Source organism: Meriones unguiculatus, chromosome 1 (genome assembly GCF_030254825.1).
Source record: "Meriones unguiculatus strain TT.TT164.6M chromosome 1, Bangor_MerUng_6.1, whole genome shotgun sequence".
Classification (NCBI taxonomy): Eukaryota; Metazoa; Chordata; class Mammalia; order Rodentia; family Muridae; genus Meriones; species Meriones unguiculatus.
This window is the reverse complement of record NC_083349.1, coordinates 20,541,111-20,568,057: the sequence shown is the minus strand read 5'-3', so window position 1 is coordinate 20,568,057 and position 26,947 is coordinate 20,541,111. Positions and strand designations below refer to the sequence as shown.

General features: G+C 46.1%; 2 protein-coding genes across 8 annotated transcripts in view; both read left to right on the top strand.

Moving 5' to 3' along the window:
* Positions 1–1,938: 1,938 nt before the first annotated feature.
* LOC110546784 (tumor necrosis factor receptor superfamily member 26-like) lies at positions 1,939–21,525 on the top strand. Of its 3 annotated transcripts, none has more exons than XM_021633882.2 (9): positions 1,939–2,075; positions 10,172–10,259; positions 11,196–11,324; positions 11,746–11,854; positions 13,307–13,383; positions 15,213–15,335; positions 15,777–15,815; positions 16,081–16,101; positions 17,586–21,525. In XM_021633882.2, the coding sequence occupies exons 1-9, from the start codon at positions 2,031–2,033 to the stop codon at positions 17,600–17,602; spliced, it is 648 nt and encodes a 215-aa protein (XP_021489557.1). In that variant the 5' UTR covers positions 1,939–2,030; the 3' UTR covers positions 17,603–21,525. The 3 variants fall into 3 exon arrangements, with proteins under 3 accessions (XP_021489557.1, XP_060239153.1, XP_060239162.1); XM_060383170.1 differs by lacking the exon at positions 1,939–2,075 and adding an exon at positions 7,920–9,073; XM_060383179.1 differs by lacking the exons at positions 1,939–2,075; positions 16,081–16,101 and adding an exon at positions 7,920–9,073.
* A 4,339-nt stretch (positions 21,526–25,864) lies between these two features.
* Cars1 (cysteinyl-tRNA synthetase 1) overlaps positions 25,865–26,947 on the top strand; it is a 46,721-nt gene continuing 45,638 nt past the window's right edge. For 3 of the 5 annotated variants that reach the window (XM_060383150.1, XM_021633867.2, XM_060383147.1), the window contains exon 1: positions 25,920–26,006. Coding sequence is in view for 2 of the 5 variants with exons in the window: in XM_021633847.2 (XP_021489522.1) it covers positions 25,982–26,006 (25 nt within the window). In the remaining 3 variants the exon portion in view is untranslated. Of the gene's footprint in view, positions 26,007–26,947 lie in introns of all 5 variants that reach the window. The other 2 variants (XM_021633847.2, XM_021633857.2) reach the window with 2 other exon arrangements.

The following is a 26,947-nucleotide window of genomic DNA, read 5'->3' as shown; positions in this document are numbered from 1 at the left end:
CTTGAGCACCTAAGACTAGCCAATTATCTTACTTTATAACTTCCTCATCCAATCCTAAATTGCCAAAACTGCAACTTCAAATTTCCCACAATTTTTCTTTTAAAAACCTAAAGGCCTTTGTCTCCCGGTGCCACTCTTTGCTGACCGGCAGGGGTGACCCCGTTGTACAATGGTTAATAAACCTCTTGCTTTTGCAACGAGTCTTGGTCTGGGGGAGTTTCTGGGAAGGGCGCGATTGAACTCCTGAGCTGTGAGACCCCAGGTCTTACAAAGCCTCCTGCCCTCTGCACCTTGAGCAGGTGCAGGCCTCTGTGTTAATCACTATCTACTTTTAAAAGAAGCTTCTTGGATGAGATAGCTTGGGGTCTCAGTGCCAGGCACTATAGGGGCTCTTGATGCAAGGACCACAGGTGTAACACCCACACAGGTGTAAGGATGTGGCAAGGCTGGTCCTGAGATTTGTATATGCAGAACACCAGGGCAGCTTTAGGCCTATGGCCTTTGGGGGCCTCTGCTGCCTAAGGTACTGATTAGTAGGTACTGAGAAACAAACTCAGGTCCTCCGTACTAAGTTTCAAACCCGGGACAAATGGCTGAGGTGCCTATTTGACATATCAAAGCAAGGCCTGTCCTCCACGTTCTCCCACATCCCTTAGTCCCTATGTGTTACAGGATATGGCTGGCATACTTTACCCCCTACCCCAAACTCTCCAGTCTAGGGGCTGGCCTTCCCTTCCCCAAGAGGCTCTTCCCTATATAAACCAAACATTTTGGTTACCTCCCTTTTTGTTCCTTTGGCTTCTTGGCTACAGTGCCTGGTTCCCTTCTCTTCCCTCTCTCTTTCCCTCTCCCTCTCCCCAACAGGGTCCAGATCAGTGTGGTCATGTCCACTCTGGACTTTCTCAGATGTCTCTGGCTCTGGCTGTCTCCTACATATTGACAATAAACTTTCTCCTCGGCCGTACCTAGGAGCAGTCATATTTCCTTTCCTTTCTTTTTTTATTTCTTGTTTCCATTCACCCTGTAAGAACAACACATGCTCTTAACTACCGAGCCACCTCTGCAGCCCTAACAGTAGGCATAGTAATCACTAAGTTCCTCTGCTTCGTTTTTTTTTTTTTTTTTTTGAGACATGATTTCTTACTGACCTAGAGCTTGCGGAGTAGGCTAGGTTTTTGGTTTTTTTGTTTTGCTTATCTGTTTGTTTTTGTATTTGATCAGGGATTCACATAGCCCACTCTGGTCTGGAACTCATGACATAGCTGAGGATGACCTTGAAGTTTTGATCCTCCTACGGATACGTCCTAGGTACTAGGATAACAGGCCGTGGTAGGGATGGAACCCAGGGTTTTGTGCATGCCAGGCAAACGTTGTATCAACTGAGCTGCACCCCCAGTTCCAAAGAACACATCATATGCATGGTGTTGCGCAATCAAGCCAACCCAACCCCACCCGCTTTTAGAACTTTCCATCTTCCTGAACTGAAAGTCTATTCCCATGAGCTACTCACTTACTGTCAGTCGCCCCCCCCCCCCCCAGTCTTGGCACTCCGTCCTGCTTTCTGCCTCAGTAGATCTGAGACTCTAGGGTCCTCAGAAGTGGACTTAGGCAGTGTTTGTCCCTTTGAGACCAGCTAGCTGGCTCTAGAAGGACGTCCAACCTGTGTGAGGCTCTCCTTCCCCTTTAAGGCTGACCCACAGTCCAACCTCTGGGTAGACTAACTGTTAGCCAACACATGCATCTTTTAGACTGGCTCTGCTCTCAAACACCCTGGCTCTCAAGTGCCTTTTGCTGGCCATTGGAAGTGAGGAGCAGTGTGGGTGGAGGTTTTGAAGAATTTTCTGTAAATGTCCAATGACAATGCTCAGAGGAAGTCACGGTGTTTGGAAGAACTCAAACCGGATGTGGTTTTAAGTGCCTCCTAGCCGGCTAAGGCAGCATCTGAGCTGCATCAACTAGCTAGTCCTCACACTCAGGGTCTTGGCTCTGCCTTGTCCTGCCTTGTTCTGCCTTGTCCTGCCTTTTCTCTGATGGCCAGGCTGCAACTTCTGCTGCTGTCGGGGCAGCTTCTGTGGGTGAGTGGAGGCACAACAGGTGGGCGGGGACCCTAGCTGAGTTCTGGTGGCCATCATGCCCAGAGCAGCACAGGAGATTGGGCCCACTGGTGGCACTGGGTCTCCTTTCCCAGATCCTGGCCTGCGTGGTGGAAGTGGAGGATGGGGTGAGAGGATCAGACACCTAATGGAGAAAGACTTAGCTGCACACCCTTACCTTTCCTTGCTACAAAGTAGTAGAATTTTTTCTTTCTGCTATCTAGCTTTTCTCTTTCTCCTCTCTTTCTCTTTCTCTCTTTTTTTTTTCTCTCTCTCTCCCTCTCTTTCTTTTTTCTCCTTCTTTGGTTTTTGGAGACAGGGTCTTGCTATGTAGCTCTATGGAACTCACTATATGGACTACTCTGAACTAAAGTTCACAAATATCCATCCACCTCCATGGCCTGAGTGCTGAGATTGAATGCATGAGCCTACATGTCTGGCTAGCTTTTCAACAAAAATGGTTTCATCATTTTCTGAGAATCTATTGTTCCTTCACACCCGACAAAGGTTTTTTTTTTTTTTTTTAATCTTTTGTTTGTTTGTTTTGTTTTTGTTTTTGTTTTTGTTTGAGACAGGGTTTCTCTGTGTAGCCTTGGTTGTCCTAGACTGGCTTTGTAGACCAGTCCGACTTTGAACTTAAATAGATCTGCCTGTCTCTGCCTCCTCAAGTGCTAGGATTAAAGGCATACCCCACCTCACCTTAATTATGTGTGTGTGTGTTTGTGTGTTGTGTCTGTGTGCATGTATAGAGTGCCTGTGGGAGCTAGAGGACATCAGATGCCCTAGAGCTAGAGTTACTGGGTATGAGCCACCATGTAGGTGCTGTCCTCTTCAAGAATAAGTGCTCCTATCTGCTGAGCCATCACTCCAGCCCCTGGTTTTTATTTATTTATTTATTTATTTATTTATTCATTTATTTATTGTGTGTGTGATATGGGATCTCACTTGTGGTAGCTAAAGGACGATTGTCAAGAGTTGGTTTTTTCCTTCGATCACGCGGGTCCCAGGAATCCAGCTTAGGTTGTCAGGCTTGCTGGCAAGCACCTTTCCCGCCAAGCCATCTCACCACCTTCCTCTTTTGAGAGAGACATTATATAGCCCAGACAGGCCTCTAAGTCCTACTCCCCCACCTCAGCTTTGCGACTACCGGAATCCCAAGCCTGAGTCACCAAGCCTGATTAGCCCCCTTAGCGTTTTCCAAGTGTGATTACTCGTCCAAATTGTGTTGTTGGACTGGTGTGGGTGCATAGGTCTGTATCCCAGTGCTCAGGTGTATCCGGAGTTTAAAGCCATCCTTAGCCACCAGCGAACTGGAAGCCAGCCCAGACTATAGGATATTCTGTCTCAAAAAATGATGATGATGATGATGATGATGATGGTGATGATTCTTTTGCATTGCTACGGTAGCGAGTTTGTGTTAGAAGCTAACGGGAACTGGCTGGCTCTGGCTCACAAGAGTGAGGTAGTGAAAGTAGTCACCCCTCAAAAGTGACGCCCTCCTCCCCGCTGTCGGCTGAGATCCTCTTTCCTGGAAAACAGTGCCTTCCAAGCTGTTGGCCTTCAGTCAGTGGGCCTCAGCAACCTCTGGGCTTCTGTGACCCTGCAGGGCGTCGCGTGTCCTCAGGCTAAGAAATGTGTTCAGCTCTCTACCTTGCAAACTTGCATGAATGGGCATGTGATTCTGGGCACTTTCTCAGTGTTATGAAGTTCCTGACTCCTGGGAAAAGACCATAGACTCAATTCAAGTCTAATTAAAATATTTATTGATTAATAGTAGCAGGACAACAATCTCTGAGCCAAACTTAAATTGCCATGCAAAGGGGGGTGATGGTGGTGAAGATACAGTTTATACTTATTCATATATATATATATACTTTAATTTTATATCCATTTTTTTTTCTTTTTGCCTACATATATGTTTGTTTGAGGGTATTAGCAGCTCCTGGAACTAGAGTTACAAGTGTGAGCTGCCATGTAGGTGCTGGGAATTAAACCTGGGTCCTCTAGAAGAACAGCCAACACTCTTAAACACTGAGCCAACTCTCCAGCCCTAAAGAAGCAGTTTTTTTAAAGGCAAAACCCTTAAGAAGACCTTGAGTATCTGCACAAGCAAGTGAAGAGTTGTTTTGCTCTGCCAAGATTAGGTAGTCAAGGTAACCTGAATGTCTGCCGGAGCAGGTTACAAAAGCCAAAAAAGGAGTCAGTTGTAATATGATGGTCATTGTACATGTCTGGGTGGGTGGTCACCGAGTCAGGTTTTGTCAGGATGGAGTCAGTCATGTGAGATTTCTGAGCCCTTGTGAGAAAACTTAAAAAAAAAAAAACAAAAACGAACAAACAAACAAACAAAAAAAAAACCAACAAAAACCAAGATGAGTCTAGTGACCCCAGTTTCTTAAAAAAAAATAGGAATTTGTTCTTGGAATGTGTTTTCATGGCCCTCCCAAGTGTAGCAGATAGGAGTGAGCTTACTTCGGATTATTCATTGCAACTGGCTATTGTTATTTGTTTATATGCCTTCAGGGAAAACATTGCTTTTGCCTCTTTTTCTTGTGATTCTACACTTTATTCACGAGACTCTTCTTAAATCCTCAGAGTGCAAACTGCCTGTCTGTTGCTCTGAATACAGCTGGCTACTGCAGGCGACTTTAGTCATCTGTCTGTTAGCTCCATTCTCCCAGTTCCACCAACTCTAGAGCCCAGGGTTCCTGGGGACTTATCTTTCAGGGACTGGAGAGACGAATAGCTAGCTAGGGGGTATGAGGATGGATGCCTGGTATAAAATGGAGTTGTTTTTTTCTCCATCACATCAGAATGTGAGGGACAATGCAGTAACTTCCTTTTCTGGCAGCCTCCTTGGTGACTTCCTTTCTGTTCAGAATTGTACCTTTCATGAGGCGGCTAACTGTATTGTTTAGAAACCCAGCTGAAAGAAACTGCTGTTCTTTTCCAACTTTTGATTTTCTCTTACCAGACTGTCCTGTTGGATTTTCAAGAAGGTGCCAACACGTTCAGCTTTTTGCCAGGTTCTGAGGACCCAACCTCAGGTCCACATGCTTGTTTTACCAACTGAGCCAGCTCTTCACTTATTTCTTATTTATTTACTTATTTATTTGGTGCTTTAAAATGGAGTTGGTGGCACTGTAAGACCTGGGGTCTCACAGCTCAGGAGTTCAAGATCACGCCCTTCCCAGAAACTCCCCCAGACCACAACTCCTTGCAAAAGCAAGAGGTTTATTAACCATTGCGCAATGGGGTCACCCCTGCCGGTCAGCAAAGAGTGGCCCAGGGAGACAAAGGCCTTTAGGTTTTTAAAAGAAAAATTGTGGGAAATTTGAAGTTGTAGTTTTGGCAATTTAGGATTGGATGAGGAAGCTATAAAGTAAGATAATTGGCTAGTCTTAGGTGCTCAAGCTTGGCCAGTCCTGCCAAGTGTGGATGCAGCTGCAATTGAAGGTGGGGGTGGTTAGCTCATCCTTGAAGATTAGGGGCTGCGGACTTTTGGCTGCAGGTCAAAAGCTACTCAGAAGAAGTCTGGGTTCGTTGCTAAGAAATGCTATCTGAAAGACAGGAGTTTTTCTTTTGTTGAGTGAAGGTCATTGCTTGCTTGCCTTTTTTTCTATCTGTCCTCAGAGATAGGGTCACATTTTTCCATTCTCTGGAAAGGTACTAAGAGGCTTTAGCTTAACCTGAACCTAAAACTCAAAACTATAGGCTTTAGAAGACATACAGTTTACAAAGTTAGTCTAACCCTTTCAGCACAGCCTGTAATCTCAGCATTTGGGGAAGTAGAGGCAGGAAGGTCACTATTTTCAGGTCATCCTCAGCCACATAATGAGAACCCAGCCTAGGCTACATGAGAACTGTCTAACAATAATGGCATCATCAAATAAAAAGATTGCCAAGAATTTAGGATTGCTGAAAGTTTGGAGCTATCTTGGGGACTGGAGAGATGGGACAATGGCTAAGAGCATTTGCTGTTGTTTAAAAAAAAAAAGCTTATAAATAATACGTACAGCGAAGCAGTATGCAATACATCTGCCCTGAGTGCTCTTACAAAGGACCCGGATTCAGTTTTCAGCACTCACATGTAAGCTCACAACCATCCTTAGCTGGATTTCCAAGGGATCTTCTGGCCTCCGTAGGCACTGCACACACACAGTACACACACATACATACAGGCACACGCTCATACACAAAGTAAACTTTTTTTTTTTACATGTTGTTTTTGAGACAGTCTCACTGTATAGTTCTGGCTGTCTTTGAACTCTCAAAGATCAGCCTGTGTCCTGGCGCCAGGATTAGAGGCCTGCACCACCACGCCCTGCTCATTTAAAAACAAAACAAACACAAAAACCGGCCAGGCATGATGGTGCACGCCCTTACTATCAGCACTTAGGAGACTAAGGAGAGCAGATCTCTAAGTATGAGGTCAGCCTGGTCTGCAGAGGGAGAGTTCCAGGACAGCCGGGGCTACACAGAGAAATCATATCTCAAAAAAATCAAAATAAATAAATAGCTAAATAAATGAATGAATGAGGAAATCGAAATAAATACAGCATTATGGAAAATGAATGGTGGAAAGACAGAGTTAGGCCTAATCCTAGCTGAAGGCAACAGAGGTGCATTACAGTCTAATGGGAAGAATCAAGCCTGGACCACACTTGTTAGGAAAAGCATCTACCTCATAATCATACTACCTAAGGGGGTAAGCCGCAGACATTGTTTCTTATCTTTTAAAAAGTTTTTATTTTTAGTATTTTTAATTGTGTGTGTGAATTTAGATGCATGCAGAGGCCAGAGGAGTTAGGTCCTCTTGGAGCTGGAGTTGCAGACAGTTGTGACATGGGTGCTGGGAATTGAACTCAGGTCCTCTGCAGGAACAGTATGTGCTCTTTTTTTGGGGGGGGGGTTGAGACTGGATTTCTCTGTGTAGTCTTGGTTATCCTGGACTCACTTTATAGACCAGGCTGGCCTGGAACTCACAAAGATCCACCAGCTTCTGCCTCCCTGCATGCTGGGAGTATAGTCCTGTGCCATCACACCCGACTCAGTTTAAGATTCATTCACTTATTTGTTTTTTTTGTGGTACTGGGGATGGAACCCAGGGCCTTGAGCAGGCTAGTGCTGTACCGCTGAGCCACACCCCCAATGCAGTTCTCATAGTTATGGTATGAGAAGTGTTTCTGGAAGTCACCTTAACTGCTGAACTCAACAGGACTGAGTCACCGCTCGTAGGAAGAATGCAGGGTTAGATGCTCTGTCCCTCCCTCCCCTCCTCCTTCCCTCTCCATGTGTACATATGTGCACACCTAGGCATGCACAGGAGACTAGCGGCTGATATCAGGTGTCTTTGTGGATTATTCTCCACCTTATTTCTGAAGGCAAGGTGTTTAAAACACTTTTTTTCAAGGCTGGATGTGGTGGCACACTCCTTTAATCCCAGCACCTGGGAGGCAGAGGCAAGAGGATCTCTATGAGTTCCAGGATAGCCAGGGCTACACAGAGAAACCCTGTCTCAAAAAACAAACAAACAAAAAATTTTAAAGGCCTGGAGACCTCCACAGGCACTGGGCACACATGTGTCACACACATTCAGTCAAATCACTCCTCTACACAAAATAAATAAATTTTAAGATTTTAAAAAATATTTTATTTTTAGGGGTATGTGCCAAGTAAGTAAGCTTCTGTGTACTGTGTGTGCTCCTGGTGTCCACAAAGGTCAGAAGAGGGTATTGGGTCCCTTGAAACTGGAGTGAGAATGGTCGTATGCCACCATGTGGGCATTGGGAATGGAACCCAGGTCCTTGGGAAGAGCTTCTAGCGAGTTTCAGGGATCTGGCCAGAGAGGCAGGGTTTATGTTAATGCTAGGGATCCAAGTTTAGGTCCTTATGCTCCATGTAGTTACTGGCTGAGCCAACTCCTCGCCCAGAGGCCTGTTCTTGCAAGGCCCTGCCCACAGTTTCATAAACTGTGCGGCAGATTATTTTATGTGTTTGTTTAAAGGCATCTTATGTAATCCCTGTTGACTGATATTAAACCCATGCCCCACAGCTTGTAATTCACGATTGGAGCAGTTTCTCCAATGGTGAATGGTTATTAGGCCATTCTAGCATTCTGGGCAGGAAACAGTCTTTTATGCTTGTAGCCATTTAAAAGAGGAAGATAAGCAATGCAAACCACCACGAAAGATGGAGAAACAAAGGGGATAGATATTCTGTAAAATAGGCACACTCATGCAGTGAGAGGTGAAGCAAAAACAGGAAGTATTTCCTTGCTTACCTTCAGCTGGGAGTATGACTCAAAAATGTTTAACAGCCATGTGGTGACACACACTTTTTTAAAAAGAAATTTACCTATTTTTATTTTCTGTGCATTGGTGTTTTGCCCCCACATGTGTCTGTGTGAGGCTGTTGGGGTCCCTGGAACTGCAGTTACAGACAGTTGTTAGCTGTGATGTTACTGCTGGGAATTGAACCTGGGTCCTCTGGAAGAACAGCCAGTGCTCTAAACCACTAAGCCATTTCTCCAGCCCCTTGACACACACTTTTAATCCTCACACTCAAGAGTCAGAAGCTGGTGGATCTCTGAGTTGGAGGCCAGTTTGCATACATAGCAAGTTCCAGGCCATTCAGGCTACACAGTGAGATCCTGTTTCTGTGTGTGTGTGTGTGTGTGTGTGTAATTGATTTCCTGGGTCATCTGGAAGAACAGCAAGTCCTCTTTTCTGCTGAGATATTTTTATAGCCCTAGGAGGCTCAAATTTTTTTTTAGTGGAAAGCTGAAAAAAAATACCACTGATTTTGATATAAGTGTTAGGAAGTAGGTGAATCCACAAATACGTGATTTGTGAATAATGAGGATCAAATGTACTAGTGAAATAAATAAACATGAAACTGTCCAAATAAATAAACATGAAACAAAAAGAAGCCTGGGAAGACAGCCTCAGTTTGGATCCCCAGCATTCTGTAAAAGCCAGGTATGGCAGCATGTGTCTATAACTCCAGCAAGGGGGGAGGTGGGAGAGCGGATTCTGGGAGCTCACTGACAGTCATTCCAGTCAAAACTGAACTCTGAGTTTAGTGATTGTCCTTGTCTCAGTAAGATCATGGGGCCAGAGAGGTGGCGTAGTGGGTAATGGTGCTGGCCTTGAAAGCCTGCCAGCTTCAGTCCAAGCCTCAGAACCAGGTAAAGGTGGAAGGACACAGCAGACCCCACACTGTCGTCTCATTTCAAATGCACACCAAGGCACACACAGGCTGTCATACCTACTCGCCTCACATGCACAGGCCATAAAAATAAGTAAAAGAAGGCCAAGCCTTGGTGGCACACACCTTTAATCCCAACCTTCCGGAGGCAGAGGCAGGCAGAGCTCTGATTTTGAGACCAGCTTGAGCTACATATGAGTTCCAGTCCAGGTAAGGCACATCTCAAAAAAATAACAAAACAAAAACAACAACAACAAAAAAAATGAGGCCACATAATCATACTTTGTATGTATACACATACACACACGTACAGTATGTGTGCACAGATAGAACTTCACAGACATACTTTGTGAAAGCATAGATTCGGGGCTGGAGAGATGAGTCGGTGGGTAGGGGCAAGGGCTGCTCTTGCAAAGGGCCTAGATTGGGTTCCTAGCACCCACATGGTGACTTACAACCATCTGTAACTCCAGTCCCAGGGGATCCATACCCTTCTGTGCGAGGACACCAGGCATGCACGTGATGGTTATATACGAATATGTGCAAAACACTCATGCACATAAATCAATCGAGAAAACCCTCAAGTGTAAAGTGTGACCGCTGGAAAAAATGTATGCTAGAACACAAACAGTTCATTGACATCAAAGGCTCACAGCAAAGCCACAAAACTGTGTGAATTTGGAAACTGAGGAACGTATCTGCAAGATGGGCCCCACTACCACCAGCCAGATGTGGGGAGACATGAACAAAATCGTAGCGGGAAGCTTTCACGTGGGAACCGGGGTCAGCGGTGGGGCCATCCACCTCCTCTGGGCTGAGGGTCCCAGATGGACGTTTTCCGAATGTGCTTTCCCTCTTTCTGATTCTAGGTGACAGTTTGCAGTGTAAGCGAGCCAAGCCAGTGTGGGGAGGGTGAGTTCAAATCTGAGAACCTCTGCTGCCGACTGTGTCCCGCTGGTGAGTCCCAGGACGCTTTCCACAGGTCTGGCCTTCTGACTGGGAAAAGGTGCTACAGGCCTCTAGCTAGGGCTGAACTGGAGACTGCAGTGAGAGAGCTGGAATCTGACCAAAGAGTGTGATCTTGGCCACCATCTGCTACTTGTCCTCCTGTTTACCCACCTAGGCACTGCCCCTGGCTTTGGAGGACAGAAACCAGAGAGGTGTATAGCTTGTCCAGAGGTGGGTGTGGTGTGTTCTGCAGAAGCAGCAAGGAGATTCTGGAGAGAAGGCATAGGAGTGTCTGTGCCTGGACGCTGCCCCCATCCCGTACAACTAGCAACACACGTCTGTACGCACACCTACCTGCAAACACACCGATGTGCGCACTTATATGTAAATGAGTCTGAGGAAACCCGTTTGGCTCTGAACACACACCTACCTATATTATGGGAACATAGCCATGTGTGAGTGAGATGGGACTGCTCTGACTGAACGCTGCAGAAGCTGGCACATGCGCAGAGCTCATACAGTTAGGCGTGTTTCTCTCTCTCCCGTGCTTCTGCCGTGGGCCGAGAAGATGGCCATAATGTAACTAACGAGGTGGAGACCTTGATCAAAGACCTCATCTTTAGAATCTGGGATTCTGTGAAACCGTCATGGGATGTCAGGGACCCGGCGTGGGAGGGGGAGATGGACATGAAGGCCTCTTGCAGGCCAGCTCTCTGGGCTGTGGAGTAGAGACGAAGAACCTTCTCTCAGACACCCTGGAGGACATCAGTCTCCGCCAAGGGGTAAGGCAGGGCCTACACGCATTAAGCGTGAAGACTGTGGCTGCGTATTCAATTAGGAAGTTCCAAGGAGACCAGGGGCCCAGGAGAGGGTAATGTGACGCCAAGGGCATCAGGGAATAGGGCTTTGCTGGGCCCCCAAACACTTCTTTTTCCTGTCACATAGGCACCTACCTCAGAGAGCCATGCCAGAGGAACCATGGTGAGAGTGACTGCCCCCCATGTGAGACTGAACACTTCACGGCCTACAAAAACAGGGAATCTCAGTGCCTACGCTGTGCTCGGTGCTGGAAAGGTAAGTGTGCAGCCGTGGCTACAGGGCCAGCCTCTCCACTGATGGTTAAAGCTAGCAGACCAACAGGGGGAGGAGCCACAGGAAAGAAGATGGAAACATTTGGCTCCTTTACACCTCTAACCTGGTACCAAGGCCTGATGGGCTTTTTCTCACCTCCCACCCATTCCCCCTCCCCCACATAGGGCTGGGAGGGCTCCATAGCAGAGCCCATGCTTGAAAGGAAGAGTTGGGGGGACTGGTGGTCCCCGTTCCTCGCTGGGGAGGCGGCTTGTTGTGTCCACTTGGTCCCTGTGTTAGAAGGCAGGCTGGAGGCAGATTATGTGCCTAGAGGGAAGAGCCTGTGATGGTGACTTTACTGTGTCATGGAGTGATGCGTACACTGGGACAAACTCCCATGCTGATGACTGACCTGCTTCCACAGGCCAAGAAGAGGTGTCCAAATGCTCCAAGAATGCTGATCGCAAGTGCCAGTGTAAGCAGGGCACCTACTGTAACTCTGAACACTGTGAGGTGTGCTCCGCGTGCACCAGGTACCAACTGGGGGGAAAGACAAGTGTAGTTCCTTAGCCTCTGAGTCCCTGTGTGTAGAGGGCCTCCTGAGGGTAGCAGCTTGCCACATAGATGGGATGTTTCCCCCCAGCAGCTCCCCGCAGTCAGTGCTCATTCATTTGCTAACTCATTCACTCACTCAACAACCTTTGGGCCTCAACAGTGAGAGACACACAATGGAGACACATGCAGAGCATTAAGGCCATTAGTGGTGGACTGAAAGTGAGGCTGAGTTGGTAATGTTTGTTTAGCATGCACAAGGCCCTGTGTTTTGTCCCCGGGACCGTATAAACCAGGGGTGGTGGTACAGCCTGTGATCCTGGCACTGGGGAAGTAGAAGGAGGAGGATCAGGAGTTCAAGGTTAACTACATAGTAAGTTTGAGATCGGCTTGGGGTAGAGATACTGTCTAAGAAAACGCTTCTGGTGATGAGTGGGTTCATGATGGGAGAGGCTGCTGCACACTCACTCGACACTCAGCCGGAGGAACTGACTAGATTACCTTGGAGTAAAGGCTCAGTGAATCAGGGAGAGATGGAAACATAGTAAGTTCACAGTGAGTTCTAGGGGGTTCCAGGCAGAGAGGATGGCAAAAGGGACTCGCTGTTGAGAGTGGAGGAAAGCTAGAGAGATGGCCCGGGGCTAAGGAATGTGCTGCTTTTCTGAGGACCTGATTAGTTCACTGCACCAGCATCAAGGCACTCAAAACTGCCTGCAACTCCAGCTCCGGGGACTCTGATGGCCTCTTCTGGCCTCTGTGGGCACCTGCACTCAAGTGTACATTATACACAGACACACACATATGCACACATGTAAACATAAAATAGGTCTTTAAATGAAGGCATTCTGTGGGACCAGCGATGCAGCTTAGTTGGTAGAGTGCTTCTGTAGACCTGGATTCAATCCCTAGCACCACCTATACCAGGCATGGTGGTTTGCTTATAATCCCAATACTCCTGGAGGCAGAGTGCTCAGAAATTCAGCGTCATCTTCGCTTGCATAACGGGTTTGAGGCCACACCAGGCAATATCTTATACCTGGGGGGCAGGTTATACACCCATAAATGTAATTCAGAAATCCCTGAACTGTGAGTAAAGACTGCTCTCAACTTCAGTTTGATGGAGGCTCTTGTTTGACGGCATAGGCTTGCCTCTTCTCGTTCACACTGTCTTTGTCTCTAGGCAGACTTCCCTCTACGTGGTGGGATAGCAGCTCTGGTTTTCATAGCCAGGCATTCTATCTTGTAGGGGAGAGAGAAGGTCCTTCCCCTAAATATCACAGACATCCCTAAACTCTAATTTCTTCAGAGTGCTTCTGGCCAGAATGGCAAAATGTAGCAGGGCTGTGCTGGGGTGGGGTTGGTCCTGTGGTTAATGAAGAGTGATTTCTGGGCTGCTGGGTGGAAGGACGTAACACACTCTGCTTTTCTTCCAGCTGTCCTAACGGCACAGTCAGAAGCCAATGCAATGCCACGATGGACACAGTGTGTGACACAAACAATTCAAAGCCAGGTGAGGGTCTGTCTCCTGAACTCACATTAAAAACATTCACTGGTGTACTGGCTAGTTTTTCATGTCGACTTAACACAGGCTAGAGTTGTTCTGTAAGAAAAAGAGAACCTCAACTGAGAAAATGGCCTCCTTCAGATCGGCTGGTAGGCAGGCCTATGAGACATTTTCTTAATTAGTGATTGCTGTGGAAGTTGCTGTCCATTGTGGGTGGAGCCACCCCTAAACAGTGGTTCTGGAGTTTATAAGAAAGCAGACTGAGCAAACCATGAGGGAGAAGACAATAAGCAGAATCCCTCCGTAGCCTCGGCATCAGTTCCTGCCTCTAAGTTCCTGCCTTGAGTTCCTGCCTTGACTTCCCTGATGATGGTCTCAGGCTGTAAGCTGAAATAAACCTTTCCTCCCCAAGTGCTTTTGGTCATTGTCTTAGGGTTTTATTACTGTGAAGAGACACCATGATCAGGACAACTCTTATAAAAAAAAATATTTAATTGGGTGTCTTCTTCCATTGCTCTCCTCTTTTTAAAAAAATTTTTTAAAGTATGAATACACATGCACATTATATATATTATATATTATATAAGATAATATATAATATGTTCAGTCCCCAGAAACCTGAAACCAACGGTGAAGGAGCGAACAAATTGAACAAAGCTGTCCTCTGACGGCCACACACATAACAGTAAATTGTTTGTTCGTTTTTAAAATGGGGCTAGGGAGCTCAGTAGTTAAGAGTGCTTGCTGCACAAACAGGAGGACTTGAGTTCAAATCCCAGAGCCGTGAGTGGCTCTGCTTCCTTCTCTCAGACTCACTGGATGTCAGCCTGGCTGCAGGTTCAGGGAGAGACCCTGACTCAAGGGAATAAGGCAGAGTAGCAGAGCAGGACAAGTCCTCCTCTGACCTCTGCATGCATGTGTGTGGAAGAACACACATGTACGTATACACACAAGCACATGCACACACATGCAAAGCATGTAATAATAAATAATTATAAAATGAAGTTTAGTAAATAATAAAGTAAAAAAAAAAAAACATCCAAGTGTGACAGTACAGGTCTGTAGCTCTATCAAGGCAGGAGGGCACTGAATTGAAGGCCAGTCTGGGCTGTATATCTAATACTAGACCAGTGTTAGTCAGGGATACATAGCAAGATCTTGTACCAATAAATAAACAAACAAATAAGTAGGAGCTGGAGAGATGGCTCATTGATTAATAGTACTTGTTGCTGTTGCAGAGGGCCCAGGTTCAATTCCCAGCACCCACAAGGCAGCTCACAACCCTCTGTAACTCCTGGTCTAAGGGATCTGGCGCCCTCTTCTGACCTCCACAGGCACTGCATGCACACAATGTGCATACACATAGACGAAACACCTAAACACATGAAAATAAATATTAAACACTAAAAATAAAGTAAATAAATAATGAGCAACAATTTTAGAAGGATGCTTAATACCAAAAACAATAAATAAATACATACATACTAAATACAAAGGTCTTATCTGAGACTGGGAAAACCTTTAGCTTGAGTGATGTGTGGGAGATACTGGCTTTGCAGCTACTGATAGAGCCTAAGAGTTCACAGTTCCCTCTAGCCTGATCCTGTGTATCTGCATCCTGGGCTCTCCCTGGGCTTGATTTCACAAGGAGTGAGGCCAGGACTCCTGAATGGTCTCATCAGTCTGTGGGGAGCAGAGCCACTCGCTGTTGTTCCTTTGCTCCTTCCAAAGACCTTAGCAGTACCATGGCCTCTGAGCCTGGACAGGAAGGAGGAATTTCTGTGGTTTGTCACTCTAAGACTTCTCTGCCTCAGCAGTCTCCTCTTTCATTCCAGGAATGTCATGCTATCAAAGTCCCTGCTTCGCTGAGCTTTGGACTATTATGGTTGCCTCAGATGCTGCCATCATTGTTGTCTTTGCCATCATTAGTGCAATCATTTGGTATTGTTATAAAAGAGGTGAGTGAATGCTGGGCAGTAGTGGTGCACCCCTTTAATCCCAGCACTTGGGAAATAGAGGCAGGTAGATCTCTGTGTTTGAGACCAGCGTGGTCTGTAGACTGAGTTCCAAAACAGCCAGGGCTATACAGAAACCCTGTCTCAAGAAACAAACCAAAAGAGGTGAGTAAAAGCCAGAGCAGTCTGTGTATCCATGAGAAAAATGCATGTGCAACCATGCGTGTGCACTCGCATGTGCTACATACATGCAGGTGCCCAGAAACCGAAGCATCAGATATCCTGAAGCTGGAATTACAGGTGTCTGTGAGCTGCCTGACATGGGTACTGAAAACTAAATTGGGGTCCCCTGAAAGGGCAGTAGTCATTCTTACCTGCTGAACCATCTCTTCACTCTCAGAAGAAGCAGTAGTATTTGATAGGGCCCTGGATTTCTCTTTGTAGGAAAAACAGTCCCAAGGAGTGTCAACAGCAGCAACTCACGTAAGTGGATCATGGTGGAAGTGAGTACCTTGTAGGGTACCCCCAGGACAGAAGGATGGGCTAAAGGGGCTCCTGCATTTACACACACACACACACACACACACACACACACACACACACACACACTGGCAGAGGTTCAGCTATATGGTGCCAGGTTTTGGAAACACAGATAAGAGTTTGCTATGCATTCAAGACATTTCCTCTCCCTTGAGGAAGACACTACAGCAATGAATTCACTGTGTGTTTCCTTTTTTTCTGATTTTAGGAGAGGAGAGGAGTCAGCTTTGTAAGTAGTGTGCTGCAAAAATCTTTTTTTTCCCCCTCAGAATCTCATATAGCCCAGGCTAGCTTCAGACTTGCTATGAGGGTCTTGAATTTTAAGAAACTTTTTTAAAGTATGTGAATGTTGTTTTTAACCTGTGCATATGTCTGTGCACTGTGTATATGCTATGCCTGGATGGGTCCCTTGGAACTAGAGTTACTGATCCACCCTGTGGATTCTGGGAACTGAGGACAGGAACCCTGCATGAGCAGCCAGTGCTCTTAACACTGAGCCTGAGCAGGAGCTCCTGATGTGCCTTTCTCTACCTTAAGTACCACCACACACAGTTTCCAGGGCTTTGTGGGTACTATGTCATTTCCTAGAAATTCGTGATGGTGGCTCCTGACCCTCCCATTGCTGTGTGCTCAGGTCTTCTTAGGGTGGCAATCCAGTTTCAGAAAGCTTGGCGGTATGGCAGGCTAGGCCTCCCCACCTTCATCCTTGGGTTCCGTTTGTGCCATGGTGTCTGTGTCCTCTTTATGAGAGCCGAAGTGTGCTCTGGAAAGAGACTGAGGTTCTAGCCGTTTAGACACTGAGTAGAAGCTGAGGCACAGAAAATCAAAGGGAGGTGTCCTACCTTTATAAAGAGAAGAGTGCATAAGCTTTTGTAACAGATGACTGCAAAGTGGAGGTCAGCCCATCAGGAATGCACTGTCCCACCATTCTTAGTGGTTAGAAGTCCAAACCTAAGGGGTGACTAAAGCTAGGTCTCTCAGTGGCTCAGAGAGTCCCTCCTGTCTTTCTTCTGGGCACTGTCAGTCCTTGGCTTGAGGCTGCTTAAGCTAGCCTGCCACCATCTTCAGATGTCAGGTGGCCCACCCCCACCCCCTGCCTGACCAGCTCTTAGCATGTGTCCTCACCTAAAAAAAAAAAAAAATCCAACTAAGATCCTAGTTGCAGGCAACAGGTCAGGACATGGGCTTATCTTTTGGAAGCCATAGGTAACTCCACAGAAGGCTTGTCTTAGGATATGGTCAGGCCCTGATGTCACACGGTATAGCTCTCCCTGGCTGCCCTGCCAGCTGCATGGCATCCCTTCCTCTCAACATGCCTTGGGTGGAACTAACCACCTTCCTTGCCAGGCACTGCCCTGAATTCAGGGTAAGGAAGGACAGGGACAGCTTCTACAAACCGTTTATCCTGAGCCTCTGGCCTTCTTAGAAGAGACCAGAAGTTCCTTCCAGAAGGAAGACTGAAGCCATGTTGGGTTTGGCTGCTTCCTGCCACCTGAGTAATAAATGAATTAGTGACAGTCTTAACTGGCCCTGTCCCAGCCTGGGTCTCCTGACCACTGGGGATTACTTGGGCACACAAAGAACCTCTCATATCCTGAGAAGCAGAGTCACAGAAGTGCTGCAGCTTTTCTCCAGAACATTCTAGAAATGTAAATAGACTCTTGGTTTTGTATGTGTGTGTGTTTGTGTTTGTTGTTTGTTTTGTTTTTTCAGCCTCCACTATGCTATGAAGTTCTCAAATGGAAACAGATGGTACTCCTGACGCTCCTTGGATTTATGGACACTGAGATTTCTGTGCATGGAAGTTGAGGATGCAATGAACATGGCATGCTTGATAGTGCTGTTTCTAAACTTGAGACTGGCCTCCTGGAAACTAATAACTATACATGTGTTTGCAAATTGTGACTATTTAGATGCTAAAAATTGTGTTTCCTGGGCCTTCAAGCTGGAGTCACCTGTCTTTTGGTACAGGACTGGGCCATCCCAAATAGCCCAGCTGAATTTGGAGCCAGCACCCATCCCGCTGTGAAACCCAGATGTGTGATGTACCCTTCTCTTATGTAAAGCCCAGCTGTCCCATGTGCAGCCAAGGGCTTCCCTCCTCAAAGCCTGCTGTGGCCTCAGAGACCACAGCTGAGCTCTGAACTTGTCAGCTAGAGCCAGTTTGGGCTCAGAATGTCTTCCTAGGAGCCAGGGATGGGAAGACGTAAATGTTGTCCTTTGAGCCCATCGGGCACCCTTGATCTACATTGGGATTTGGCCCAGACAAGGTGCTCTGTTACACATATAAGTTCACCACAAAGACCTCTAGCAGGCATGCCTGAGCAATTGTGGACCCAGCCACACCAGGCACCGGAAACACTGTCCATGCCTTTTGGCTATCCATACCTCAGGCACAGGAACTAGCCTTAGATTCGATTCCTCTCAAACTACAGTGAGTAGGTGTGTGTGAGAATTCCTCAGAAGAAGCTATGTCTACATAGGTTCATTGACTAAATGATCTGGGGAGGTATAGCTAGGCTGTTCCAACCTACTACATAGTGGATGTTTTGCTTTAGACCTAACATCCTGTAGAAAGCATTAGGCATGAGAAGCACTACAGAAACCAGGAATGTTAAGCACACAGGGTTGTCTCCTCAACGGAGGAGATGTATAACCTGTCTTCCACCCTGAATGCTGGTGTGAAAGAAACTTCTTTTTTTGTAATTTATTTATTTATTATATGTACAGTGTTGCCTGCATGTGTGCCTGCAAGCCAAAAGAGGGCATTAGATCTTATTATAGACGGTTTTGAGCCACTATGTGGGAATTGCGCTCAGGACCTCTAGCAGACAGTGCTCTTAACCTCTGAGCCATCTCTCCAGTCCCTAAAAGGAACTTTTATTTGCCTGGTTCAGTTGTTGTTTCGGAGGCTTTCTGCCTCTGTCTGCTAGCCTAGGCCTAGTCCTGGAAGCTTCTAGCCTCCATACAATCTAACCTAGGCCTAGAATTTTTTTCAGCCTGTGAGACTTACTGCTTAATAAGCTCACCCTTTCTTGTTCTTTTTGAACTCTGGCTGGCTTGTTCAGCTCAGGGGTTCTGGCTCAAGCTCCTCTCCAAGCTGAGTGACTCAATCTGGCTTTTCTCTTGGCCCCTGAGCTGCTTTGCTTGGCCTCAAACTAACTCCAACAATCTTTTCTAATCTTCTGGCTCCTTGTTTTCTGTCGTATTCTGTCTTCACCTGTGTCTAGCTTGTTCTCTCATTCAACCTCTCCATGGAAAACTCTCCAGTAAAACTCCTCCTTTCTCTCTGCATTGCCTCTTAAGTAACTTCCCTTTCCTCTTTCTTCTCTGGAGAGTTGGGTGTATCCTATTTTGTCAAATCTTTTTTCTGATTCATCAGCTTTTCTGTCACTCGGACATCACTTTCAAACATGGGTACTTCCTTCTACAAACTAATTTTACCTTCATTGTTTGGGGTTAAAGGAATGCATCGCCATGCCTGGACCTAAGCTTTTCTTTACCTGAAACTTGTTTTATACCAGGCTGGCCTTGAACTCAGATCTGCTTTCCTCTGTCTCCTGGATTAAAAGCAGGTTTGTATTCTAGCTAGATCACACAGACCTAGAAGGTCTTTGGATGTGATCTCTTCCCAGAGCAGCCATGTTCTAAATTAAAATTCCTCTTCAGGCTGGGAATGGATGTAGTTAACAGCCTGGTTATCTGTGTTACCTGTAGAACCAGATCACACTTGAATCTCCCAGACTATTATGTTTGTTTATCCCAGATTCTTCCTCCCTAGGCCATTTTCTTGAGCACTGTTTCGAGTTTAAAAACCATCCTTATGGGAGATGTCAATTGTACATTACAATAGCCTAGGTCATGTGGCCTCTGTGCTATCTGTAGAGCCAGGCTACTACTGACTTCCACAGTTTCTTCCTCTTCCTTCTCCTCCTCCTCCTCTTCTTCTTTCTCCTCTTCTTCCTCTTCCTCCTCCTCTTCTTCTTTCTCCTCTTCTTCCTCTTCCTCCTCCTCTTCTTCTTCCTCATCTTCTTCTTCCTTTTCTTCCTCCTCTTCTTCCTCTTCCTGTTCTTCCTCCTCTTTATCTTCCTCCTCTTCTTCCTCTTCTTCCTCTTCTTCTTCCTCCTTTTCCTCCTCCTCTTCTTCCTCCTCCTCTTCTTCCTCTTCTAAGATTTTTCCTCCTCTTCTTTCTCCTCTTCTTCTTCCTCCTCCTCTTCTAAGATTTTTCCTCTTCTTCTTCATCCTCCTCTTTTTCCTCTTCTTCTAAGATTTTTTTCTCCTCTTCTTCTAAGATTTTTCCTCCTCTTCTTCTTCCTCTTCTAAGATTTATTTGTTAGGTATACAATGTTCTGCCTGCATGTGTACCTGAACACTAGAAGAATGCACAGATCTCATTATAGATGGTTGGGAGTCACTGTGTGATTACTGGAAATTGAACTCAGGATTTTTGGAAGAGCAAACAGTGCTCTTAACCTCTGAGCCATCTCTGCAGCCCTCAACTTCCACAGATAGTTATATTTGTTTATCCCAGCCTCTTTCTCCCTAGACCTTTGAACATTGTTTCTGAATCAACAGAACAGACCTTTGTTTTTTATTTGCTTGTTTGTTTTTTTCTCTGTACAGTGCTGGATATTCTGGAACTCATTCTGTAGGCCAGGCTGGCCTCAAACTCAGAGAGCTGCCTGTCTCTGTCTCCCAAGTGCTAGGATTAAAGGCCTGTACCACCATACCCAGCTAACAGAACCCATCTTTATGTTAAAATGTGTTAAGCTGTATTATACACAGGGATTGAATTACTTATCATTTAAAAACATTTTTCCAAAATGGTTCTGGGCAAGCTGTGCTGTGGCGCATGCCTATGATCCCAGCATTCAGGGAGGCAGAGGGCAAGTAGATCTCTGTGAGTTCCAGCCTGGTCTACAAAGCAAGTCCAGGACAGCCAAGGCTACACAGAGAAACCCTTTCTCTGTGTAAAAAAAAAAAAAAAAATGTGCTGGGCTTAAATATGGCTAAAGTAAACTGCTGGGGTCAGACTCTAGAAGTTTAATCCAGCACAGGCTAAGATGTATTGAACCAGATTTCCTTCTTGATTCAAGCGGATTGTTACTTTGCCATTCCTGATGTTTGCAGAGACCCACAACATCACAACAAACAGCAGGTTTAAAAAAAAACAAAACACCTATGGATTTATATTAATTTGACAGACAGAGCTCTATTCTTCCCCAATCCAAGGACTATGAATGCTGTCATATACCCAAAGCCATACATGAGATTGCCCCTGTACTGTGACACTTAAGTCTTCTAATGTGTCTGAAGTATACCTTGATTTATAACTTTTTGTTCTATTCTACAAAACTCCATGGAACCATGGAATTGGGGGTACTTAAAGCTATATTTCTGGGGCCATAGTCACCCAGATTTGGCTCCAGAATAAACTATTTCTCATTCTCTTTGAGAGCTGTGTTTTTGCATCCACCCAAGGACAAGGGGCGGTGACAGTCACCAAGACCTCCTATGTGTTTTGAGCTTTTTGAAATATTAAAGCTACCAACATGATGCTTCTGCACAGAGTTGTATGCACTTAGATCATTTCTTTTTGCTTTACATAATAAAATGGTTAATTCTTTGAAATTAAAAAATTACTTTATACGTATGGATGTGTTTTAGTTAGGTGTTATAGACAGCAAGACTAAAAGCGGCTTGGGGGAGAAAGAGTTTGTTTCATATTACACGTTGTAGTCCACCATGAAGTAAAGTCAGGGCAGGAACTCAAGCAGGAATTTGGAGGCAGGAACTGAAGCAGAGGCCTTGGAGGAAAGCTGCTTACTGGCTTGCTCCTTATGGCTTTCTCAGCCTGCATTCTTATCCCAGAACCACCTGCCTGTGGTGAGACCACTGTTGGTCTAATGTTCTTGTGAAATGTATTCAATTTACCCTTGTTTATTCAAATGCTGATTTCTCTACCCCACTATCTGGTTTCAATCTGGACGTTGCTTTGTGATGTTTATTCTAAACTTCACCTGTCTCAAGTTTGTGTAAACATGCCACCATTTGTTCTCTGTATTGTCAATAAAACAACCAGCCAATGCTGAGCAATGGTGAGAATAGGGTGGGTCCGGAGGGGAGGAGAAAGAAGCGAGTGGGAAGGAGTCGGAGAGCAGAGATTGGCAGGAGAGGAGTTTGAACCAGCAGGAGAGATGAACCGGACCTAAAATTTGACTAAAAGCAAGTATAATGTGGGAAATCTGAATGGGAGGAAACTATGAGGGCTTGGAGGTTTAGGATGGAGTAACTATTGCCCAGCATTGTGCTCTAGGTTAATTAAATAAATCCTAGTCTCTGTGTGATCATTTGGATATACAGCTGGTATAACCACTGTTTAGTTAAAAGATAATTCAATAATGAATATTAATAACCAACAATGCACTGCCCACCACCGATGTGGACTGGGCCCTCCCACATCGGTCATTTTTCAACAAAATGTAGCTAGGCATAGTGGCACACACCTTTAATCCCCACATGGAAAGCTGAGGCAAAATCTGTGTGAGTTCCAGACCATTCTGGTCTACATGTAAGTTCCAGGACAGTCAAGGCTACATAGAGAGAGAGACCCTGCCTCAAAAAGAGAAAATGCCCCACAGGCTTGCCTGTAGGCCAATCTTATGGAGGCATTTTTTTTCAACTGTGGTTCCATTTTTTTCAGATAACTCTAGCTTTTGTCAAGTTGACAAACTAAGCAGGACAAAGGGTTTTCCCTGCATGTGTATCTGTCTACATTCATACCTGGTGCCTGAGGAAGCCATAAGGGCTTTGGAACCTCTGGAACTGGAATTACAGCTGGTTACCATAAGCTACATGGACACCAGTAATCAAACCCAAGTTCCACTGAGTCCTCTCTCCAACCCCATGATGGTTAATTCTGTTTTTCAGTGCAATATGATCTAAAGCTGCCCAGCAGGTGACTACAGGCACATCTCAGAGGAAATTCCTAGATCCAGTTAATTAAGGTGTGAATATACCGTGAGCCAAAACAAACCTTCCCTTAAGTTGCTTTTGTTGGGTATTTCTCTGTCTCTGTGTCTCTCTCTGAGACTGGATCTTACTCTGTAGTAACCCTGGCTGGCCTGGAACTCACAGAGATGTGCTTCCTGAGTGCTGGGGCTAAAGATGTACACCATCAGCAGGTTGTGGAGGGACACACCTGTAATCCCAGTATCCAGGGAGGCAGAGGCAGGCAGATCTCTGTGAGTTCCAGGCCAGCCTAGTCTACAGAGTGAGTCCAGCACAGCCAAGGATACACAGAGAAACCTTGTCGTGAATAAATAAATAAGAAATAAATAAGAAAAAAAAAGGAAAGAAAATGTACACCATCACACCCAACAGGGTTTTTTGTTTGTTTGTTTGCTTGCTTGCTTGCTTTTTTCTTTGCTTTGCTTTTTCTTTTATTTTCTCTTTTTTGAGATAATTTGTCTGTGTATCTCTGGCTATCCTGGAACTCATTCTGTAGACTAAGCTGCCTCCTGAGTGCTGGGATTAAAGGTGTGTGCTACCACTGCCAGGCCGTTACTCTGTCTCTGTCTCATTCTTTGTTGTTGTTGAGACAGGATTCCACTCTGTAACCCTAGCTGGACTAGTGTTGCTATTAATGTGTGCTATTACACTTGGTTATTGTGTTTACATTGTAGTAATTTTGTATACGTCCCTGAGGGCATACACATATGAGTGCAGGTGCCCTTGGAAGTTAGAGGAGTTGCATTCCTTGTAAACTGGAGTTAAAAGGCAGTTGTGAGCTGGGAACTGAACTCTGGTTCTCTGAAAGAGCACTATATACTCTTAATTGCTGAGCCATCATTTTATGGTTTTTCACACCTGACCTCACTCCTAGCCCAGGCTGGCTATCTGTGCAGCCCAAGCCTCAAACACACAGTCATCTGTGACAGCCAGAACAACAAAAGCTAAAGCTTGGAGTTCTTGGAAGAAAAGAGCAATGATATGTGCAGAGAGAGACACACAAACTCTCTGAGTTCCTTACACGTGGAGAAGAGCACTTTATTTTACTGTGGGTGTTCACCACAATTTTCCCCATCAAAAGTTACAAGTTATTTTTGTTGTTGTTGGCAGTTGGTTTTTGTTTTCAATTTTTAAAACAGGTTCCTACTCTCAGCCTATGCTAGCCTGGAACTAGCCCAGGCTACCTTCAAATTTGTGGCAATCCTCCTTCCTCAGTTTTCTCAAGTGCTAGGATTGCAAGCATGTGTCACCATCCCACTCTGTGTTGTGGGGTATTCACCAGAGAAGACTGCTCAGACATGGGTTGAAAGTCTTTATTAGCTGGCCAGCAACTACACTGGATGTTCAGGATCCCAGTGTAGCACTGAGCCTTTCTCAGGGTGAGCTTTTAAACAGAAAAACCATGTTCTGGGTTGACAAAGTTCAGTTAACAAGAATTGTTAGACAGAAGCAGAACTACAGAAGCCAAAAAGCAAGGTAGTACATTTAGAGACTTTCCCAGAACTATGGACTCTTATGGGTTAGCTCTTTCTTTTAGTTTTGGCAGGTGGTGCTATGTGTTAAGTTTTATAGCCTGAATGATACTTCCATCATGGAGTCAGTTGTGCTAACGTCTGGAACCCTGCTACACTCTGGGCTAAATTTACTTTTTCAAGTACTGGCGCTATAGGGCCGGAGAAACAGCTCAGCGGTTAAGAGCCTGACTAATCTTCCAGTGGACCAGGGCTTGGTTCCCGGCATCCACTCACCTGGCAGCTCACAATCACAGGTATCTCCCATTCCATCGGTGGAGATTCTTTTACCCTTTTCTGGCCTCCTAAGGCACTCCACAGATATAGATGCCAGCAAAACATATATACACATAAAAATAAGTTTAAAAGAATTTTTAAAAGAAAATAAAGATACTAAAGGTACTAAAGATAGGATTTTGAGAAGGTTGTAAAAGTTAGCAATATATTTTGTGATCAATTTAATATATATTTTTATATTACCATATAACATTTATTTATATTGAGACAGGATTTTGTTTGTTTGTTTGTTTGTTTTGTTGTTTTGTTTTGTTTGTTTCTCCTGAGACAGGGTCTCTCTGTGTAGCCTTGGCTGTCCTGGCTCGGTTTGTAGACCAGGCAGCTTCAAACTCCCACATATACACCTGCCTCTGCCTCCTCCAGCGCTGGGATTACAGGAGTGCTCCACAGTTGCAGCTGGAGACATGGTCTTATTCTGTATCCATGACTGGCCTGGAACCCCCTGAGAACTGCCTGCTTCTCCCTCCTGAGTTGCTGGAATTAGGGTATGGTTGCCAAACACATGATTTTTCTTTTTTTTAAGACTTATTTTTCTTTCTTGCCTGCATGTATGCTTTTTGCGCCACATGCATGCAAAGCCCAGGAAGGCCAAAAGAGGACTGGGATCCTCTCTGGAACTGGAGTCACAACAGGTTGTGAGAGTGCCAGAACCCGGGTCCTCCAGAACAGCAGCCATGCTCTTAAGCATGGAACCATCTCTCCAACTCTCCAACAGAGCAAAAAAAAAAAAAAACATTTTGAGACAGGGTCTCACTATGTAGCTGGCCATGTTTTTAAAATACTACTTCTTATTTCTTTTCGCAAACCTCCCTCTGGTGGTGAGTCTTGGAAGATGACATCATACAAATAGGAAAGAAATGGGTTTAGGAGATTGTGTAACAGGGAGGAGCCTGTTATCTGTCTCGTAGCCTCTTAGGGACTCAGTTTCAGAGACTGACACCTTCCCCGCCCCTCCCCTCCACTCACGACGTCCCTTGCCAGGTTCCTTTCCTTGCACCTTCTTACTGTCTAGTAGCTTCGCTCCGCCCCTCTTCCCAGCTCCTCGCCCCCCCCATTTCCTCGCTTCGTCCCGCCCCTCGTCCCGCCCCTCTCAGCCCTTTCTTGTGCAGTGGCCTGGGTTTGAGCAAGGACAAGAGTATTCTCCCATCATGCCCCACGCCGGCGTCAGAGTCGCGGTTGCCTAGCTACAGGCATGCCCGGAAGACTGATGGGGCGGGACTTCCGGCGCCGCGGTTGCATCAGATTCTGGAAAGGGTTGGTGGCGGCAGCCGCGGGTCGGGAATTCCAGTGATGGCAGGTTCCTCCGCGGAGCAGGGTGAGTTTTGAGGGAGAGTTTTGCGGGATAACTGCGGGGCTGGGAGGACAGCAATGCCTCAAGTGGGCAGTACCCAGACCAGGGATCTGAGGGTAACGATGGCCCAAATGGGCAGTGGCAGGCCATGGCTGTCGGGCAGAGAGGATCTTTGGGCGGGAAGTGACCGGCTAGGGCTCTAGGGTGGAGGGTTGGGAAGTGCCTAGGCCAGGGCTCTGGAAACAGTGATGGTCCAAGTGAGCCATCGCAGGCCAGGGATCTGAATTTGGCAGGGGCTGGAGTGGGTAGAGGTAAGCCAGGGATCTGGGGTTATTAGGAATGATGGGTCCTCAGGTGGGTTAGTGGCTAGTTCAGGGCTCTCAGGTGACAGCTGTGGCTCAAGTGGACGGTGCCAGACCAAAGCCCTGGGGATGGCCAGCGTCTTAGTGGACAGTGGCAGGCCAGGATCTGGAGGGTGGCTGCCACGACTCCCTGAAGCTAGAGTCCCTGCTTGGTGGTGACCTGACTCCTGTTTTATAAGCTCATCCCTTCCTCAGCTTCAATTCTCTGGTTAGCTTAAGGCTAAAGTCTTAGATACCCAGCAATGGGAGAGATGGTCCTATATCAAATAGCCTGGTTCCAGCTGGTGCCTGGGTGAGACCTCAACCCCCCCATCCCCTGCCGTGGCTGGACTTTGGGGGTGAGGCAAAGGCCCAAAGATTGTTTTGGTCTTCTGCCCAAGCAGGTGGGCGGAAGGGCACCTGAGGTTGGTACTTAGGGAAGTAGGGCAGAGGAAGTAAGGGCTCCATGTACACACACATGAAAGAGCTTGGGGTTTTATGAAGGCTTTAATCTCCAGTGTGGCCAGCAGTCACCACAGGGACTTGTCTAGTCAGAGCATCACTGTCTAATTTAATGCCAATTGAGAGGCTCCCTCAGGAGGCAGTCACTTATGTCACTCAAGG

What these genes read in the sequence shown, in the direction of transcription:
- LOC110546784 (XM_060383170.1), top strand. Translation starts at nt 8,951, where the DNA reads ATGAGGATCAAATGTACTAGTGAAATAAATAAACATGAAACTGTCCAA. An exon ending in CTGCCGACTGTGTCCCGCTG is followed by an intron (nt 10,260 to 11,195) that starts GTGAGTCCCAGG and finishes CCTGTCACATAG; the next exon opens with GCACCTACCTCAGAGAGCCA. An exon ending in CTGTGCTCGGTGCTGGAAAG is followed by an intron (nt 11,325 to 11,745) that starts GTAAGTGTGCAG and finishes CTGCTTCCACAG; the next exon opens with GCCAAGAAGAGGTGTCCAAA.